The sequence below is a fragment of the Mustela nivalis genome (genome assembly GCF_964662115.1).
Source record: "Mustela nivalis genome assembly, chromosome: 2".
NCBI lineage: Eukaryota > Metazoa > Chordata > Mammalia > Carnivora > Mustelidae > Mustela > Mustela nivalis.
In genome coordinates this window covers 113,828,772-113,849,279 of record NC_139021.1, presented here as the reverse complement: position 1 = coordinate 113,849,279, position 20,508 = coordinate 113,828,772, and the positions used below count along the sequence as shown (strand labels likewise).

General features: G+C 46.4%; 1 protein-coding gene across 2 annotated transcripts in view; it reads left to right on the top strand.

The window, feature by feature from the left end:
- Positions 1–20,508, top strand: part of PAPSS2 (3'-phosphoadenosine 5'-phosphosulfate synthase 2) — a 117,405-nt gene that overhangs the window by 34,888 nt on the left and 62,009 nt on the right. Inside the window, exon 2 of one of the 2 annotated variants that reach the window (XM_082720939.1) lies at positions 14,357–14,533. In XM_082720939.1, the coding sequence (XP_082577065.1) occupies positions 14,399–14,533 (135 nt within the window). In that variant the 5' untranslated portion in view covers positions 14,357–14,398. Of the gene's footprint in view, positions 1–14,356; positions 14,534–15,749; positions 16,048–20,508 lie in introns of those variants that run through there. The other variant, XM_082720940.1, reaches the window with a different exon arrangement.

Here is a 20,508-nt window from a genome sequence, read left to right as displayed (position 1 = left end):
AGAGAGCCCGATGCAGGGCTCGATCCCAGGACCCTGAGATCATGACCTGAGCTGAAGGCAAAGGCTTAACCCACTGAGCCACCCAGGCGCCCCATGTTTTATTTACTTCTTTGACAGAGAGAGGCGCATTTTCTTACTTTCTGATGCCTTGAGTTGCTCCTGCCTCATTTTGTACTCTTCCTGCCCTAGACTTGACCAGTTCTCCATGGGACGCAGGTTCCTTTTATTGGAGAAGGGCATTTAGAAACTGAAATCCGGGCTTTCGGGGTGCTCACTGCTGCTGTAACGTGTGTTTTTAGACTCTTTTGGGAAAGAGTCTGGGAAATAATGAGCACGTTTATATGTAACATGTCTACTCATACACACCTATGTTTTTTTATCTACCGATACGTAGGTATATTAAAAACCCATGAATTCACACCAGTATCTCTGTTTCCAACCCGACACCACCAGGTCAATCCCAGCTTTCCTCTCTCCTCGTTTGTAGATTTTTTTCAGTGACCGAGGAACTTGTTCTAGTTACATGGAACATATTTCCCTTTTTGATCAGACAAAATACACATGTGAAATGGTCTCAGAATTGCTAACCCTCATCCCGGGGGGGAAACACCCCACTACCAAGAGGGCAGCCTTCCTGCACAGTCCTTTCTGTCTGAGCCTTTCAGCGGCCGGTCCCAATACCGTCTTCTAATAAAACTTAGGTTAGTTCATTACCTGCTTCAGTAGAGTCGTGTTATTCATGGACAGTATATTTATGTTCGTTTTTCACCATTTTTAAAAGATAGTATTTATTTATTTAAATATTAGCGGGAGAGAAAGAGAGAGAGAGCACGAGTGCAATGAAGGGCAGAGGGAGGAGCAGATCCCCTGCTGAGCAAGGAGCCTGACATGGGGCTCGATCCCAGGACCCTGGGATCATGACCTGAGCCGAAGGCAGATGCTTCCGCGACTGAGCCACCCAGGCTCCCCGTTTTTCACTATCTATATTCCATTTTACATTCCCCCCACACACTGCCTTTTTCTTTTCTTTTTTTTTTTAAGTTCACATGCAGGAAAATTCACTCCTTGTAGTATACAGTTCTCTAGGCACTCTCTGTTGCACGTTTGGAGTTCCATAGGTTTCACAAATGCATAGTAGGTATTTACCTCTGCAGTCAGGTACAGAATAGTCTGGACAGTGCCCTTACCTTCCAAACCCTCATCGCTGCCTTTTAGAGATCAAAACCCTTCTTCCAACCTCACTTCCTGGCAACCCCTGAGCTGTTTTCTAGCGGTGTGGTTCTCTCTTTTACAAAGTGTCTTGTTAGTGGAATCATGAAATACATATGACCTTTGGGATCTGGCTTTTTCCAGCTAGCAAAATGCTTTGGACATTCTCGTGTGTTGTAGTATGAGTCACAGTTTCTTCCTTTTTACTGCTGAGTACTGTCCCATTGTATGGGGTAAAATGTGGTCTGTCTATCCACCAATTTATCCATTCACCATTAGAAAGGTATCCAAGTTGTTTTTAGTTTTGGATGATTATGAATAAATTTGCTGTAAACATGCATGCACAAGTTTTTGTGTGAACATAAGTTTTAATTTCTCTTAGGTAAAATTTTAGGAATGAGATTATTGGATCTATGATAAAGATCCATACTTTTTTAGTAACAATTTCTTTAAAGATTTTATTTACTTCTTTGACAGAGAGAGAGAGAGCACAAGCAGGGAGCGTGGCAGACAGAAGGAGAAACAGGCTCCCTATTGAGCAAGGAGCCTGATGCAGGACTGTGCCCCAGGACCCTGGGATCATAACCTGAGCCAAAGGCAGACACTTATCTGACTGAGCCACCCAGGTGCCCCTTTAGTAACAGTTTTGTTGAGATATAATTTAGAGTATCAAATGTACAATGAAATGTTATTAGTACATCTGTTTGTAATATATGCATATATCAAATCATGTTGAACAATGTTACATGTCAATTATGTCTCAATGGAAAAAGAAAACAAAACAACACCACCCCACTGAGTTTAAGACTTAAAAAAAAAAAGGTCATTAGTATAATCACAGAGTCATGCAAACATTCCCACCACTATGCAATTTCAGGACACTTTGGCACACAAAGGAACCGTATACGCCTTGGCAGTCATTCCCAGTCCCTTCGTCCCCCAGCCCCCGGCAACCACTAATGCATGTTCTGTCTCTATGGGTTTGTCGGTTCCGGACATTTAAGACAGATGCAGGTGCCTGAATGGTTCAGTCCTTAAGTGTCTGCTTTTGACTCAGGTCGTGATCCCAGGGTCCTGGGATGGAGCCTGGCATTGGGCTCCCTGCTCAGCAGGAGGCGTGCTTCTCCCTCTCCCACTCCCCCTGCTTGTGTTTCTTCTCTCTCTGACAAATAAATAAATAAATAAATAAGAAAGACAGATGGAATCATACAATCTTATATAACCTTTCATAATTCGCATCTTTCCCTTAGCATTATGTTTTCAAATCTCATCCATGTGGTGACAGATATCAGTGGTTCATTTTTTTAAATGGCCAAATAATAGTCCATTTATATGGACTGACCACATTTAGTCCATCTGCTCATCAGCTGACGGACGTTTGGATTATTTCTCTTTTTTGGCTATTATGAGTAATGTTGCCATGCACATTTCGGTGCAAGTTTTTGTGTGGATGTTTGATTTCATTTCTCTTGGTATATAGGTATCTCTAGGTATATACCTAGGATAGGGATTGCTGAATAGTGTACTGACCATTTGAGGAAATGCCAGACTGCTCTCCAGAGCGGCCGCATCCCTCTACAGTCACACCAGCATTGAGTAAGGCTTCCAGGGACCCCACTGCCTTGCCAGCACTTGCTGTTGTCTTTTATATTATGACACTTTCTCTCCCTCCTTTTTAAAAAAATGTTGATTGGGATGCCTGGGTGGCTCAGTTGGTTAAGCAGCTGCCTTCAGCTCAGGTCATGATCCCAGCGTCCTGGGATCGAGTCCCACATCGGGCTCCTTGCTCAGCAGGGAGCCTGCTTCTCCCTCTGCCTGCCATTCTGTCTGCCTGTGCTCGCTCTCCCCCCCCCCCCCGATAAATAAATAAAATCTTTAAAAAAAATAAAAAAATAAAAAAATGTTGATTGAAGTACAGCTGACCTACAATATTATGTTAGTTTCAGGTGTACAACAGTGATTTGACAATTACTTACAAAATGTTCCCCATGGTAGGTGTCATTACTGTCTGTCACCATACGTATTTGCAACATTACTGACCACCTTCTGTATGCTGTCCTTTTCATGCCTTCACTTATTTATTTTATAAAGAGAAGTTTGTACCTCCTAATTTCCTTCATCTCTTTCACCCATCATTCTATCCCCATGATGTACTTTTTAAAAAATTCAAATATCAGTGACAAACAGTGTTACGTCAAGGTTAGGTGTTCAACATCAGGATTCACGAACTTTACACTTGACGTTGTGCTCACGGCCACAGCTCCCGTCCGTCACCACACACCACCGTTACCATGGCATTGACTCTGTTCCCCATGCTGTGCCTTTCATCCCTGTGACTGACTCACCCCGGAACTGGAGTCCTGTACCGCTCACGCCCCTTCACCCACTTTGTCCCTCCCTCCGCCCCCTTCCTCTCTGGCGACCGTTAGTTTGTTCTCTGCATCCACGGGCCTGTGTCTGTCTTCTGTTTGTTTTTTAGAACCCACATCTAAGTGAAATCATATGGTGTTTGTCTTTCTGTGTCCAGCTTATTCCATTTAGGATTAAACCCTTTAGGTCCATCCATGTTGTCACAGATGGCAAGATTTCATTCCTTTTTTTTTTTTTTTTTAAACATTTTATTTATTTATTTCACAGACAGAGATCACAAGTAGGCAGAGAGGCAGGCAGAGAGAGAAGAGGAAGCAGGCTCCCTACAGAGCAGAGAGCCCGACATGGGACTCGATCCCAGGACGCTGGGATCATGACCTGAGCTGAAGACAGAGGCTTTTAACCACTGAGCCACCAAGGCGCCCTTCATTCCTTTTTTAATTTTTTTTTTGAGGCTGAGTAAATTCCATGTATATATATCCTTCTATATATGGACACACGAAGATGTGGAGATGTGAAGATGTGACAGATGATATTTATCTATACATACGTATATATTTTCCTCATCTTCTTTATCCCTTCATCTAATGATGGACACTTGAGCTGCTTCCATATCTTGGCTGTTGTAAATAACACTGCAGTAAACACAGGGGTGCCTGGAGCTTTTTGGATTAGTGTTTTTGTTTTCTTTCAGTAAATGCCCAGGAGTGGAATTACCAGACCATACAGTATTTCTATTTTTTAAAAAAATTTTTTGAAGATTTTATTTATTTGAGTGAGTGAGAGAGAGAGCCTGAGAGGGGGAGGGTCAGAGGGAGAAGCAGACTCCCTGCTGAGCAGGGAGCCCGATGTGGGACTCCATCCTGGGACTCCGGGATCATGACCTGAGCCGTAGGCAGTTGCTTAACCAGCTGAGCCACCCAGGTGCCCTCTATTTTTGTTTTTAATTTTTTGAGGAAGCTCTACACCACTTTCCAGAGTGGCTGCACAGTTTGCATTCCCACCAACAGTACAAGAGGGCTCCCCTTTCTCCACATCATTGCCAACACTTGTTGTTTCTTGTCTTTTGATTCTAGCCATTATGATGGGTGTGAGGTGGTACCCCATGGTGATTTTAATTTGCATTGCCCTGATGAAAAATGATGTTGAGCATCTTTTTGTGTGTATGTTTGCCACACGATACACTTTTGATTTAAAAAAAAAAAAAAAAAAAAAAAAAGGAGAGCCATGGAATTAAAATAAAGAGCCACTGACTTGGAAATCCTTCAAAATACACAAAAAGTTTCTTAGACTTGTTGCAGCTCACAGATATTTCTTTTTTGTTTGTAAAGATTTTATTTATTTATTTGAGAGAGAGCACATACCAGCTGTGAGAGAGAGGGGGAAAAGCAGACTCCCTGCTGAACAGGGTACCTCTCCCCGCCCCCCCCTCCACCCCCAGGATATGGGACTCAATCCCAGGACCCTGAGATTATGACCTGAACTGAAGGCAGTCACTTAACTTACTGAGCCACCCAGGCATCCCTCATAACTGTTTCTCCTTCTCTAACTAATCCACTTCTCCCCAAACCCCAGCATTCACCTGAAGAAAAAAATAGTGATTTCTGAGTTTATGCATTGTATAAAAATATTATCTTCCCCTGCATAATTGCATACATACCAAATTTCAGGTGTTTTATTGACTGAATAGATTTTTCTCTCCGGGGCTGGTGATCAGAGACCTAGCTGAGGAACCTTGACATAATATATAACATTCTGTCTGTTCAAAACCATTCAAAGTTCCAAACAACTGAAGAATAAGTAAAATGTGGCATAGACTCCATTAGGAAATTAGACACTTTCTGAGGTTTCTCTGCGTGAGAAAGCAGATGAAATGTTATTTTGCAAGTGTCAAAGGAGCCCCCACGCCTTTGCCTATGGAAACCGAGGATTCCTCAGTTGAAGTCATACTTTGAGCTCCTTATTCCACCCTCGATGGCTGGGTGGCCGGGTGGGAGAGTCAATCCATGACTTTCCCTTAGCCAAGCCCCCTGACAGTTCGAAACTTGAAACTGAAAGGGGACCTTGGGGGCGCCTGGGTGGCTCAGTGGGTTAAGACCTCTGCCTTCAGCTCAGGTCATGATCCCAGGGTCCTGGGATCGAGCCCCACATCAAGTTCTGCTCAGCAGGGAGCCTGCTTCCTCCTCTCTCTCTGCCTGCCTCTCTGTCTACTTGTGATCTCTCTCTCTGTGTCAAATAAATAAATAAATAAATAAATAAATAAATAAATAGCTGCTGCCTTAAAAAAAGGAAAGGGGACTTTGAACACACATTTCTCAAAGTAGAGCTCATCCAACAGCAGTCCCACATTAACTTTAGAGATCATGGCTACAGATTAAATGGACATGATTTCCCTGTTTGCCAGATTTTTTTTTTTTTTTTCTGGCCATGATGTCTAGAAATCAGAAGAACTTAGCCATTAACATGAACCCTTGTGCTAAAGGAACACATTTTAGATACTATGCAGAACCAAGAACTCTGTGTCCAGTGTTCCTGGCTGATAAAGGAAATATGTTCCTTTCTTTTTTTTTAAGGCTAAAGACCATGTGTCATACATCAGAGACATATTCTCATTATCTTTGCAGAATAGGAAAACTTTATAGAAGTCGTCACTAGTGATCTCTTTGACAGCCTAATTAAATAATTGGATCCAAATTATCGCAGGGTTACATGGAGCATCAGCAGAAGAGACAGAGGCCATTTGTAATAACATAATGTAATAAAATGAAATGAGCAGAATTGAAGCAAAGTTAGAATGCGCAGAAACATTTCACACCAAATGTCATTAAATCCACACCTTAAAGGGAGCCTAGATTTAATATGCTCTACAAGAAAGTATTGTTTAATATAAACTGCAATAAATAATTGGGCTACAGTTGGCTGTCGCTGTTTGCACGATAACCTGAAGCTGCCACCAATTTTTCGTACTTCAGAAGATCTTCACCTTTTGGATGGGATTCTAGCCATTGTGAAATAAGCCTGGAAGTTCTGACAGAAGTTTCATCAGTCTTGACACCTTGAATTGTCCTAAATGTAAAGGCAAGTTTGAATCATCATGCTTGACTCAGCTCTGTGAGGTAGATTGTTGAGCAGTGTTTGGGACCATGCTGGGAATTTCATAGCCCGTCATGCAGCATCCACAGCGGTTCAGAAAGGTGGTTTTAAAGAAGTCAGGCCTGTTTGGGTCCCAGAAGAGAGCACCCGAGTCAGATGATCTGAGTCAAAGTAAGCCAGTGTGTTGGGGTAACCCCAAGGCAGAGGATCACAAGAAGAGCCTGGGGGAGCCAAGGGTTCTGGGAAGCTGGAGGTAGATACTAGGAAATTGAAGCCATGGGGCTTTTAGTCGCTGAGACTCCTCCATGTGGAGCAGATGTGGCCGTCAGCATCTCTACACAGAGTAGATACCATCCTGACCTTCCTCAGGAAAGGGAAAGGCCTCCTTCCAACAGTGAAGCTGCAAAAGGAGAGTCCTGGCAGAGGACTCAGGTTGGTCCTAGGGGCTCTTCTGGGACTATGCTCGGCCTCCATCCCATGCCTGTCTAGCAGAAGGGAACTGCTCGACCAACAAAAAGCCACGAATCCAGGTCTTCTGACACCATGCCTAGGATCCTTCTGGTGTGTCCTGTACACAACTCTTTCATGGTGCCGGCCCAGCCTTGCACTGTAGCTCAGAGAGCTGGTGAGGGGCCATTTGTGGGTGTGAGCCCTGTCTGGGATGACCACTCTCGGAAGCACCTGAGCCACCCTCCCAGAAGGACCCCTCAACCGGCCTTGGATTCTGTTCTTGAGGTCCCTGATTCTCAAAGCATGTCTCCATTATGTGTGTCGGGGGGTAGAAAAGGAAAGTAGTTTTAATAAGTAAATAACCTAGTTTTTTTTTTTTTAAAGATTTTATTTATTTATTTGACAGAGACAGATCACAAGCAGGCAGAGAGGCAGGCAGAAAGAGAGGAAGGGAAGCAGGCTCCCTGCTCAGCAGAGAGCCCGATGCGGGGCTCCATTCCAGGACCCTGGGATCATGACCTGAGCCAAAGGCAGAGGCTTAACCCACTGAGCCACCCAGGCACCCCAATAACCAAGTTTTTAAAAGTAATTGAATATAATAATCCTTGGCATTCCTTCAAAACAAGAATGATAGAAAGGAGGAGGATGGGAAGGTCCATTTCTAGTTCCATGGGAAGGTATGTCCATGGGCATGAAATTCAAGAGACCAGAACAAAGATACCATGTGCTAAGGAAGAAACCTGATGGTTCTGTCATTCTTCCTAAATTAAATGTGTAAGAGAAGCCCTGTACAAATTTAGGGGGCAGGAAAGGGGGCTTAATAAAATAAGTCATCAGTTCGTCTGGAAGAACAAACGGGCAAAAAGTTCCAAGTTATAATTCGTAATTGAGCTGCTTCTCCGCGGACCTCCGTGGTGGGGGAAACCTCAGCTAACATCGTGCCTCCTGGGGGGAGCACCCCAGACCAACAGAAAAAGATGTTAATGATTCAGTGAATAATGTCAGAAAAAAAACGATACAGTGGGACAATATTTTAGGTCTTACCTGATTTTTACACCTAATATTTCCCCATTCTGGCCCTCTGCCAGTCAGTCAAGACCATTTTGGACTCAGGATGGAACATAGAAAGTATAACTTGATTCTTTTCCTTGTTTTATTTATTTTTTTTAAGATTTTATTTATTTATTTGACAGAAAGAGATCACAAGTAGTCAGAGAGAGAGAGAGAGGAAGGGAAGCAGGCTCCCTGCTAAGCAGAGAGCTTGATGCAGGGCTCCATCCCAGAACCCTGGGATCATGACCTGAACCGAAGGCAGAGGCCCAACCCACTGAGCCACCCAGGCGTCCCTCTTTTAAAGTAAAAAGCCCTTCAAGAAAGGAAAAAGGACTCTGAAGAAACAAAGCATCTGGGGAGATGAAAAGGACTGAGGCTTCATTAAAAAACCCTCCGTGAGAATTAGAAGTACACGTGACCTCACAGGGGACTTCTGACGGGGGGGGGGGGGGGGATTCGGGACTGGGTGTTTCTACAAGCACCCCAGGGGATCTTGTCGTGGTGCAGTGGAGAACCAGTGGGCTAGATTAGTGGCTTCCCACCGGGGGGGGGGGGCAAAGCAGAATCTTGCCCATGGTGTGGCATGTTCTGGGGGAAGCCCCAGTCCAGAGATCTGCAGACTGACAGGGAGGGAGGGAGCCCAGGCAGCCAAAGGCATCACCGTGAAGGCTTCCGGTGAGATTTTAATAGAGCTGGGAACTCCCGGCAAAATCAATTTCCTTCCTGTCCACACATTTTATTCTTGGTAGTGGGGTGGTTTTTTAACAATGTTACTCAAGTTTGTGTTCCTAGTACACCTGTTTCTTCTCTTTCTACTTATTTTCTGAATTTCCTATAACAAATTGAAATATGCAGGCAAGTTGGGAGACCTCTGTTAAGGCAGAGATCCGCAGAACTGTGGTCCCTGGGCCAGCAGCATTGGCATCACCTGGGAACTTTCTAGAACTGTAGTTTCTGTGTCCTAAGCTTGATAGTGTCCGGCATGAGAAACTGTGTGTATGTGTGGGGGGGGGGGAGCACTCTGCGATTTAATAGAGGTCATCTTGACACATCCTCCCCTTTCCGAACCACTGATGGTCTTACAGAGAAACCTTTAAAACTACCCATGCCTGAGACCCACCCCCACTCCCGACTTTGATTAATCAGGTAGTTATAATGTTATAAAGTTAGTTATAAAGTTGGAGAACCATTAGGGCTTCAGAAGAACAACCCCACCCTTTCTAGAACAGAATTGTCTTTCTCGAAACTAAAAGTGAACCAAAGTAAAACAAGTGTGTGTGTGTCTGGGGGTGGGGGGCGTATAATTAAGAAAAGACAGTGTTCTGAAAATAGAATGATTTCGAGGTTTTGTGTAAGTTTGTGAGGGCAGTATATATATCGATTTTGGCCAATATTGATCATTTTTATTATAATGGGACCGTTGCCCATTTTTCTTTAGAAGACTGATTTCTCCTATGATTGTAGTTGTTTGTACCTTTAGTATCTAATGACTGAAAATATTATATAAAGATTAAGAAATGAATCTGGTAACATTTTAAATGAATTTTAATTTTATTCTTTACAGCAGCATCTAAAACCTTTGAAAAATAGCAATATAGGGACGCCTGGGTGGCTCAGTGGGTTGGGCCACTGCCTTCGGCTCTGGTCATGATCCCAGGGTCCTGGGATCAAGTCCCGCATCAGGCTCCTTGTCCAGCAGGGAGCCTGCTTCTCTCTCTGCCTCTGCCTGCCACTCTGCCTGCTTGTGCTCTCTCTATAACAAATAAATAAAATCTTTAAAAAAAAAAAAAAAAAGAAAAATAGCAATATACAGAGAGAGCTATCACTTTTTCAGAAAATGTCAGTACCCATAAAAATTGTCTTATGAGGGCGCCTGGGTGGCTCAGTGGGTTAAGCCGCTGCCTTCGGCTCGGGTCATGATCTCAGGGTCCTGGGATCGAGTCCCGCATCGGGCTCTCTGCTCGGCAGGGAGCCTGCTTCCTTCTCTCTCTCTCTCTGCCTGCCTCTCCATCTACTTGTGATTTCTCTCTGTCAAATGAATAAATAAAATCTTTAAAAAAAAAAAAATTGTCTTATGATATTGTCAGGAAACCTGAGGTCTCTAAGTTAGGATTTTAATACCTTTATGTAAAAGAGCTGGAGAGGCATCAGGCTGCCTCAGTCAGAAGAGTGGGTGACTCTTGGTTTCTGGGTCATGAGTTTGGGCCCCATGCTGACGCATAGAGATTACTAAAAAAAAAAAAAAAAAATTAGATAAACTTAAAAAAATTTTTTTAGATAAAGAGATAGATTATATTGATTTTTTAAAACTGCTTATCTTTACATGATGTGAAATTTATAAAATCCTTTTAGAAGGTTTAGGACACACTAATAAATTATGCCCAACATATTATATTCCAATTATTTGCAATTTAACTACTCATTTATAGTATCTCTGATATCCTCTAGTAATTATATTAATTTATTATACCACCACATTTCTCCATTATATTGGAAAAGAGCACTTACCATATAACTCAATGTGACTTATTTCTGAATGGGACACTTCTGTCCTTTCACAATGAAAGACATTTCTAAAAGTAGGACTAATTTCTCTGAATATGTCATCTTTTGTGACGTTTTCTTAATTTTAGCTCAAATATCACAACTTCCATTTCTTTTTGCTTTTTTGTTCTTTCTTTTTTCTTCCTTCCTTCTCCCTTCTTTCCTTTAAAATATCCTTTAAAATTTCACTCAGTGTAAAGACGCCTGGGTGACTCAGTTGTTAAGCATCGACATTCAGCTCAGGTCATGATCCCAGGGTTCTAGGATTGGGTTCCACATTGGGCTTCCTGCTGGGCAGGGAGTCTGCTTCCCCCTCTACCCCCTCTCATGTTTGCTCTCTCTCTCTCTCAAATAAATAAATAAGTGTAAAATCTTTCAAATTTTTCAATCAGTTTAGTTGGACATTTTTCTAATAATTTAAGGGACATACTTTGTTAACTACATAATTGTTAAGTAAGTTTAGTTAGAAACTGTTCTAATGATTTAAAGCCTCTTAGCACCAGGGACTGCATTACCTTCCTCCTTGCTGAGCACCTTTTAAAACAAAGGCTGAAGGCTGGAAACTCAGCCAGTGACCAAACGTAACTTGTTTTCACTGCGGTTTATTGAGTTTTGGAGTGCATTTCCCTAACTCCCCTGAATGTTTCTGTTTTGCATAACGTGAGTGTGTACTCATAAATGTTCTTCTCTTCAAATCAGTACAATGAGTCAACAAAACTGTGGACCGTGTTCCACCCCAGAAACGGTGGCAGAGCCTCCCTTTTGCCTTGGGAGTGTGGCCTTTTCCTCCATGGGCAGGCTCTGGGCAGGAGGATCCTGGCTGCTGTGCACCCCGGCTTGCAGCAGCTTTGCTGTGCCCTGCCTGGGTCTTTACAGAAGGCTGGGGTGCTTCAGGAAGCAGGCCAGGGAGTGCTGGGGTAGCAGGAACGTCAGCCTCGAGCCCGATTCCCCTTCTATCTGCCTTATCCTTGAAACTCAAGTTAAACCATCACCACCCACTAGAATCTGTTCATAGGCCAGCACTCACTGCCTTCTTCGAGGTCCTCTCCCTATCACTTCGAATATGCCGTTATTCCAGCACGTCGTATCACGTTTCCTTAGAATTATTTGTGTACATTTCCCCTACCAGACCAGGGACCCTCAGGATGGTGACTTTTCAGCCTGGGATGCAGAAGTGTCCCATATGGACCAATGCAGAGTTGGAAGATCAGCCCTGTTGGCTGATGTCCTTGGATGAGCATGAAGAAGACAACGTGCGAATTCATATCGCTGTGGAGTCACACGGGGCACGCCTCTCCTCCTACAGCCTTCCCCCCTTCTTCTGTTTTCTGTCCCAGACTCAGCCACACAGATATTTACAATTTTCTGAACATACCATGTGATTTCGTGCAGCTCTGTGCTTTTCCACTTTTACATTTACACACACACCCATTTTGGGGAGGAGAGAGGAGAGTGGGCAAAACCCTAGCCTTCTTTCAAGTCTCAGCTCATGTATTTTGTCCCCCCCAAAATTTGACCTCTGTCTTCCAAAGTTGAGCTGGATGTCCCTCCTCTGTGCTCCCACAACATCCTTTCTTTTAACTGAGTGGCCTATTTAATCCATGCCCTCCATTTCTTCTAGAAAAAGAATGACAGATACCCACAGCCGAATGAATGTTCTCTGATCGTCGGATGCACTGAGATGCCCACAGTCTCCTGCATTCCCACCCCCCCCACCTAATTGTTCACTAAGCTCCATAGCATGTGACCCCAAACCTATTTCTGCCACTTTTAACTGTGAGTGAAGTTAAGTCATTGCCTTTCATGTGACTTAAATGAAAAGCATACAAGTGAAAAAAAGAGTAGTGTTTTCTCCGAGGACAGTGGATGCTTTGGAAAGATAAACATCTATAAAATTGTCCTGTTGACTCAGGTGTAGGCGACAGAACAGGGATGGAACGGGCACACAGAAATCTTGAAAGGATCTCCTCTCTCATCGCTTAAGGGCACGGAATTTTTAAATGGGCCATCCAGAATCCCAAACTGGAAATTGTTGAAGATACCCCAGGAGAGTGGTTTTGGGAACGCCCGTCAGCAGACCCACACCACAGTAGAACCCTTCAGATGTGCGTTGAAGATTAACGGTTAGGTTAGATTTTTTACCTGCTCAGCCAGGGTTTGCACTGGAATGACTGGGAGGGAGGTGGGACGCTGTTTGTCTCCCTCACTTGACTGTGAGTTTCTTGAACACAGGGATCGCATCTTGCTTCCCTTGGGAGTATCTATGCCTAGGAAGAGTGTTTGGATCCTTTAGACGACTTTCTCTAAGGGCTTCTTGACTCAAGGGGACTCCTGAATTTATTTTTGGTTAAGGGGATCAGGGGGTTTCAACAATAAGGTCTTTTTCCATTACGACCACTAGGGGGCAGTGTCACCGCATTCTCTGGGAATGGCCATCCTGGGGAGCTTGTTTCCAAGCTAGATCCCCTAAACTGTGATGAGCCCCCGTCCAATGTGTTGGAGAACCTATGGCATAAAGCTCGCACCAACACTGATGTTCTTTGTATATGTGTTTCCTTTGTTTATTTTTGGGAGCTCACTGATTCCATCTTTTCTAAACAATAAAAGACCAAGTAGTAACCACCACCTCATTAAGTTAATTATTAAACCCAGCCAGTTCTGGAAGGAAGAAAAGTAAATAGGCAGTAGAGAAAAAAGCCCCTCATGCAAATTAGTGTAAGGATTACAAATTGGCACAGGGTAGCTCACGGTACTTTATAGCGAGGGCTTGGAGGGAGCATTACTGAGAAATTTATGGAGATTGTGTCCTTATGAATGGACAGACTTTAACACTTCCTCGTTCTTCCTGCTTTCGGCTCTGATGGGCTGGAATCACAGACTCCAAAAATTAAGCTACTGGTTGCTCACAGGAAGGAATGTCCTTTCCTAGGACCAAGATGGTAGTGAGATGAAAAAGAATTCAAGGCATTGCCTTTGAAAGAAGACAAAAAAACCTGTGAAAGTAAAAAAGAATGATTAGTTTGCTTTTGAGTGAGTTGCCATGCTGAATTACAGCAGAACGGATGGCCTGGGCTGTGGAAGGGTCTTTGACGATGCAGCCTGGACCCAGGGGAGGGGAGGGGAGGCAAGGCCGCCTACGTCACCAGAACTGCTTCCAAAGAAGTAGTAAAGCATGACTGTTCCAAAGTACTACTTGAGAATTAATTAAATCTAAAACGAGATAAGTAGTCCTGTGTGTAGTTTTCGTGGTGTCTTGAACTAGCCAACCTAAAGGTGGAGTGATTTAGGTCACAGGGCGTGGAGGGAGCCTCTGACCCAGGCTGGAGGCTCACCTCTGCCTCCAGCTGTGACGAAGGTCAAGGGTCCCATTCTATCTCCCCTCCGGGTACCAGTTCGACATGGCCCCTCTGTGAAATATGGAGACGGGCGATTGGACAGTAAAGGATCTCAAGACCTCCCCTAGGTCTAGACATTCGCATCTTCCTTTTCCAGAAACTAACCCTTAGATACTCGTCCTCCACTTCCTTCTGTTTCTGAAACACTACTATTTTAGAGATCCTGTGAAAAAACACAGCAATCACACCAATTGCTCTTTCCCCGTCCACACTTCATTCACCTTTTTGCTTACATCTGGCAGGGTTCGAAATATGGTTGGAATGGATACAAGAGGATTTTTCTGATGAAACAAGAATGGATGTTACTGCTCAAACCACATGAATTCAAAGGGTTTATGTTCAGAACAGAAACTCAAATCCAGTATCTGCCCTCTGGTTGCTCACAGTTGAAGGGAGTGGTGGCCGCTTACTCCAAATGGGTAAGAAAATACATATACTGACATTTTAAGTCTGTACAAACATGTAAGACTGCCTTTTAAGTCTGTACAAACATGTAAGACTGCCTTTTTGTTTTGTTTGGGTTCTGGTTTTCGACTGCTGACCATTTTCTTTCCCACTTTGCCATGGAGAAGGCATGAAGGGGTCTGTCTGGCAAGCTGTCCATGGTCCAGAAGTCCAGTTAGGTCTGAAACCAAAGTTCTACCCTTGACCTCCTCAGAAGAAATAACTTCTCCAGCCCCTTCCCAGAAGGGCCACGGCTGCAGGAGCTGTGTGGCCCCTGGGCGTCTTAATGGCTCCTTTTCAGAAAGTGTGGTCTTACTGATCTGTTTGTGGCATTACTCAAGGAGTTAAGGTACAAAGAGGGGTGAGACCCAGCAACTGCCCTCCAAGTGCTTGTCACTAATTACAGCTTCCCTCCCCTTGTACCTCTGCTTCCCCCAGACTTCTGGGTTAAGAGAGTGGCCTCATGCCTTCTTCGGATAAAACCTTGGTTTCCTAGGATTTAGGCCATCAGTGATTTGGGCCTCCTTTTTGCTCTTTCCTCGAAGAGCCCATCTTAGTTGCTGAACCCACAGAAGGACTATAGAAATACTTAGGGGCAGGAGGTGGATTGAGAAAACTCGCTGGGCTACCCATGGCCATTTTCTGGGGCTGCCCTTGCTTAATGGACTTTGTGAGTTGCAGCTGAGCCTGAGCGGGCCCACCTGTGACAGGCAGACATTATCCTGAGCTCCAGGGCGCAAATGCACGCAAACCCCTTAGGGCCACGCCGGCTCGGGAGCGCAGGTAAGCCCCGGGCCCCTTATTTTATCATCGCATGTGATGACGCTGGTATAGAAAGCCTGGGTTTGAGGCCCCTCACTTGGAATATAACTTGGGGAAAGTCTGAAAGCCTCAGTTGCTTCTTAGTAAGTAAGATGGGGAGAAAGTAGGCCGAGATGGCTTCGCAGGGACGCGGGGGCGCAGGAGGAGCGCACAGCCTGGTGCAGACGCAGGATCAGTAACCGGAACCCTCGCCGCGGTTGCCCCCCGAAGACCCTGCCCACAGGCACGTCCCGGAGGCTGGAATCCTTCCTGGAAGAGACGCGGGGTGGGGCGGGAGGCGGGGGCGCGCTGGCACCGGCTGGGCGCGGGCGAGGGGAGGGCGAACTCGACCCCGGCCTGGCCGGGGCGCGGCCGCTCGGGCGAGTAGGGGGCCGGGCCGGGACCCGCCCAGGCGGCGGCCGGGTCCCCTGGGCTGGGCGCTGCTGGCGGAGCCGACGGGGCGGAGAGGAGCGCGGCGGGGGGAGGAGTAGGAGGAGGGGGCCGGTCAAGGGAAGTGCGACGTGTCTGCGGGAGCCTTTTTATACCTCCTTCCCGGGAGTCGGGCCCCAGCAGCCGCCGCCGCGCTGAGAGTTCCCGCACCTCCGCTCCCGGGAGTCGAGCTCCGAGCGTCCGTCCGCCGCGCAGCGTCCAGTCCGCCAGCATGTCGGGGATCAAGAAACAGAAGACGGTAGGCTGCGGGCCGCCTGCCCCCACCCCGCCGCCGCTCCCGGGCACCGGGTCCCCTTCTCCGGGAGCGGGCGAGCAGCCGGGCGCGGAGGCTCCGGCGCTGGGAGGGAGGAGGAGGGAGAGCTGGGAGGGGGGACGCGGGGCAGCCCTCGCGGGGCAGTCCGTCTCCGCCCGCGCCCCGGGGAACCTGCGCGGCCGGGGGTTGCCACGTCCGGGAGGGGGGCTCCGCAGCGCGCGGCGGTCCTGACCGTGCCAGGGGGACAGGGACGGGAGATTTCCTCTCTTCCCCAAGAGCTTCCCCGGACCCGCCTTTTCTTCCGTGTCATCTCCGCGCCGCTCGTGGGTGGCCCAGAGCCCCGGCCGGTTCCGCCGGGTCTGTGCGCTGGGCGCACGTCGGCGGCACTCCCTGGGGTTTTGTGCCTGCCACCTCCTCGGAGGGGACGTTAATGACAGACCTCGTGGAGGAACCGGCAGCCGCCTCCCCTGGCGGCCCTTAGCCCTTCAGCTTGACTCAGCGCCGGGCTGGCAGCGGGCGGCACCTCGGGGTCCGCCCCGGGGCTCCTCGGCTCGGTGGGTTCAGATGAGTGGACTGTATTGAGGAGGTTCAGCCTAATCCAGAAGTGATCCGGGCCATCCCCTTTTGGGAAATAGATTGTCAAAGAAAAGTTCCTTTCTTGGCAATAGGGGCTCCTATTTTTCTTTTTTCTTTTTTTTTTTTTTTTTTAAAGTAGGCTCCACGCCCAACGTGGAGCCTGTGAGGGGCTCAAGCCACGACCCTGAGATCAACACCTGAGCTGAGATCAAGAGTCGGTTGCTCCACCGACTAAGCCACCCAGGTGCCCCCAGTAGAGGCTCCTATTAATTTTGCTTCCTAAAAATGGTAGCAGTGATCACTGACTCCGTGGGAAGACCCCTGCAGACAGGGGTTCGGTCCACACCAGAGGTGGGCTGCGAGCCTCGCTTAGGCCTCAGTGCGCAGGCCAACTGCGAATGGGTGATCTTTATCACACCACAAGCCTCAGGTGGTTTATGCTGGTTCCCGAGTGGGTTCACCGCCTCATAGAATTAGACTTGAACTTGGCACAGAGTAGGTGCTCAGTACGTGTTTATTACTGTTATTATGCTTATCACTGAACTATCTTTGAGGTGTATTCCTGGCCGGCTGGGAGGAGAGATGGCCAAGGAGGACTTGGGGGGGAGGGTCCTGAAGAGGGCTGGGTCATGACCAGGGCTGGGCAGGGGTGGCAGCAAGGAAAAGGCAGTGGGCGCTCCGTTTTAGGGGATCACATAAGACAGGCAAGAAGGTCCAGAATGAAGGCGGCATCAACTAAAGAAGCGAGAGTGATCAGCGTCCAGCTGCCTTTTATAGGAGCGATCTTCAAGTGCGGAGACTCTCAATATTGTACTATCTTTAAAAATATTAAGTGAAAAGCATCTGTTTTATTCCCATCTAATATGGTATCTTCTACTTGACAAGCTGTGGTGGCACTTGGCGGCTTTGCCTATCAGTGGGGTTTTAGTACTTCTTGCCTGCTTCAAGAATCCCTTGCCGGTTCTGATAGGGAGCTTTGTCAGGCATTAGTAAGGAAGGGGTAGGTGGTCTTTTCCTTCACACCCCAGTCAGCAGACCCTCCTGTGGTGAGGAGGGTCTGAGAGCAGGGCCTACAAACTGATGCCAGGCCCTGTGCAGTCAGAGAGTGAGAAATTTGAGGGCCCAGAGGGTTTGCTTTTCCTATCTGCTCATTTTAAGCCTTCTATTTTTTGTTTGTGTGTGTGTGTGTTCTATGTAGGATTAAATTAACACCTGAAAAAGCTAGCAGCACTTCTGAACTTTTATTTGGCCAACAGGATTATAATCCACATACTAACACGAGTTCCAGAAGGGCCCAGTAGAGGCGGCTAGGTAAAGGAAGCCAGCTTTAAATGCATCTGAAATCTCTCAAGCTTTTATTTATTTTTTCAAAGATTTTATTTATTTATTTGACAGAGATCACAAGTAGGCAGAGAGGCAGACAGAGAGAGAAGGAAGCAGGCTCCCCACTGAGCAGAAAGGCAGGGATCATGACCTGAACCAAAGGCCAAGGCTTTAACTCACTGAGGCACCCAGGCGCCCCTCTCTCAAGCTTTTAAATGTTAACTCTGAATGTATCTGAAACCTTGCGGCCCCAGACAAAATATGTCCACATGCTCGGCCTTCGAAATAATCATTAGTTGAGAAATAGGTCGTGCTGATCTAGAAAGCTATCCTAAAAGTGAGGCGGGGCTGCCTTTTTCAGAGACTCACAGGAATCCCTGCATTATTTTCTGCGTTGTCCACAGAGGGTGGTCGATGTACACTACGGTCACTGTGATAATTGCAAATATTTGTTGCACTCCTACTGTGTGGGATGAATACAGTACATCTTTCCGAGGATTTTTTTTGGGGGGGGGGCACACTCTGAATGAGCAATTATAGGATGACTTTATTTTTTTTTAAGTTTTTTTTTTTTTTAAGATTTTATTTATTTATCAGAGAGAGAGGGCGAGAGAGCAAGCACAGGCAGACAGAATGGCAGGCAGAGGCAGAGGGAGAAGCAGGTTCCCCGCCAAGCAAGGAGCCCAATGCGGGACTCGATCCCAGGACGCTGGGATGATGACCTGAGCCGAAGGCAGCTGCTTAACCCACTGAGCCACCCAGGCGTCCCTAGGATGACTTTCTTAAGAGCTTGAGAAGAAAATGAAATTATTTATTTATTTATTTATTTATTTATTTATTTTATAAGGAAAGGTAGCACATTCCTTCTGGGCTAGGCATCCTTACCAGGAAAAGCACAGACAACACTGTGTCCCATCCGTCTCTCCCTCCCGGGCCTTACTTACCTCCAGCTCTGGCCACCAAACGTCCCGCCCGCATGCACCCAGACCCAGGAAAAGGAAGGAGGCAGTCAGTCTGCCTCCACAGGACTGGAAAGAAAGGCAAAGGCCTGATTCTTTCTTCTTGCATCATTTCCTGGATTAGCATTTTTTTCAAGGCAGTGTTGTTGTGTTCAGACAATGTTATTATGTCCCAGAGATAAAAAAGACAAATGAGATAGTAAAATACTTTCCAAAGGGCGCCTGGGTGGCTCAGTGGGTTAAGTCGCTGCCTTCGGCTCTGGTCATGATCTCGGGATCCTGGGATCGAGTCCTGCATCGGGCTCTCTGCTCAGCAGGGAGCCTGCTTCCCTCTCTCTCTGCCTGCCTCTCCATCTACTTGTGATTTCTCTCTGTCAAATAAATAAATAAATAAAATCTTTAAAAAAAATACTTTCCAAAACATCAAGCAAACCAGTGGTTGGGAAGGAGTGAAGGGGTATTGGTACCTTAAAACGATCCATAAATATAAGCGATTATTTACCTTTTATTATTATTATTTTTTTAAGATTTTATTTATTCATTTGAAAGAAATCACAAGTAGACGGAGAGGCAGGCAGAGAGAGAGGAAGGGAAGCAGGCTCCCTGCTGAGCAGAGAGCCCGATGCGGGACTCGATCCCAGGACCCTGAGATCATGACCTGAGCTGAAGGCAGCGGCTTAACCCACTGAGCCACCCAGGCGCCCCGACCTTTTATTATTTTATGGAGTCTGTACAATACCACATTAGTTTTCCAATAGGAGTTGCTTCGAAAACTATTTGACGATGCTCTATAGGGGGAGACAGGAATTTTCGACGAGTATCCATTGGAAGGAAGGAGAAACCAGCACTACTTAGAAGCCAAACCATCTTTCATTTCATCCATGTGGAGGCCTGTGCCCTGCCAAACTGAGCCTTGTCTCTAGGGGAGGAGCATGCCTAGAGCCGGTCAGGGTTTCAGTCCAGATCTGTCCACCTTCCACGCTCATGCTCCTGCTGTGTCTGTTCCAGGATGTAATCTCTGGTGCATAGTATCCATCTGTAAAATGGAGGTAATGATGCCTTAGCCCCTACAAGGTTGTGAGGAGTAAAGAACTAAAACGTATCTCGCACAGTTCCAGGCCCCGAGGAAGTCCCCTGCATGTGGTAGCTGTAGTCACTCCACTACAATGTCCTGGTTCGTCAGACAAAAAGCAGAAAATACAGGTCCTAGTGTTCCAAAAGCTGGGTAAATGAGAACTACCAGAATATTTCATAAGAGCGAACAGCTGCAGAAGTACAGAAGTCATGATCTGAGCCGTCGTCCATGAAAAGCTGGAGAAGAGCAGGGCCGGTCACGTGTGCGCACACACCAGAGTCACCCAAAGATCGGCAAGATCTTGCCAACAGCGTTGGCCTAGAAAGAAAGGCCTTCTGTGTAGGTGTCACTATAGGACTAACCTCTCTCCACCCTTCCTGTGCCTTCAACTGTTTCCACATCTGCCTTAAAATCAGTGTTTGTCCAATTCATGCTGTTACCCCAGACTCCTCTGTGTGGACCTTTGCCATTAAAGATAAAGGCAGCTCTGTCGGAGATCGGTATCCGTGTCTT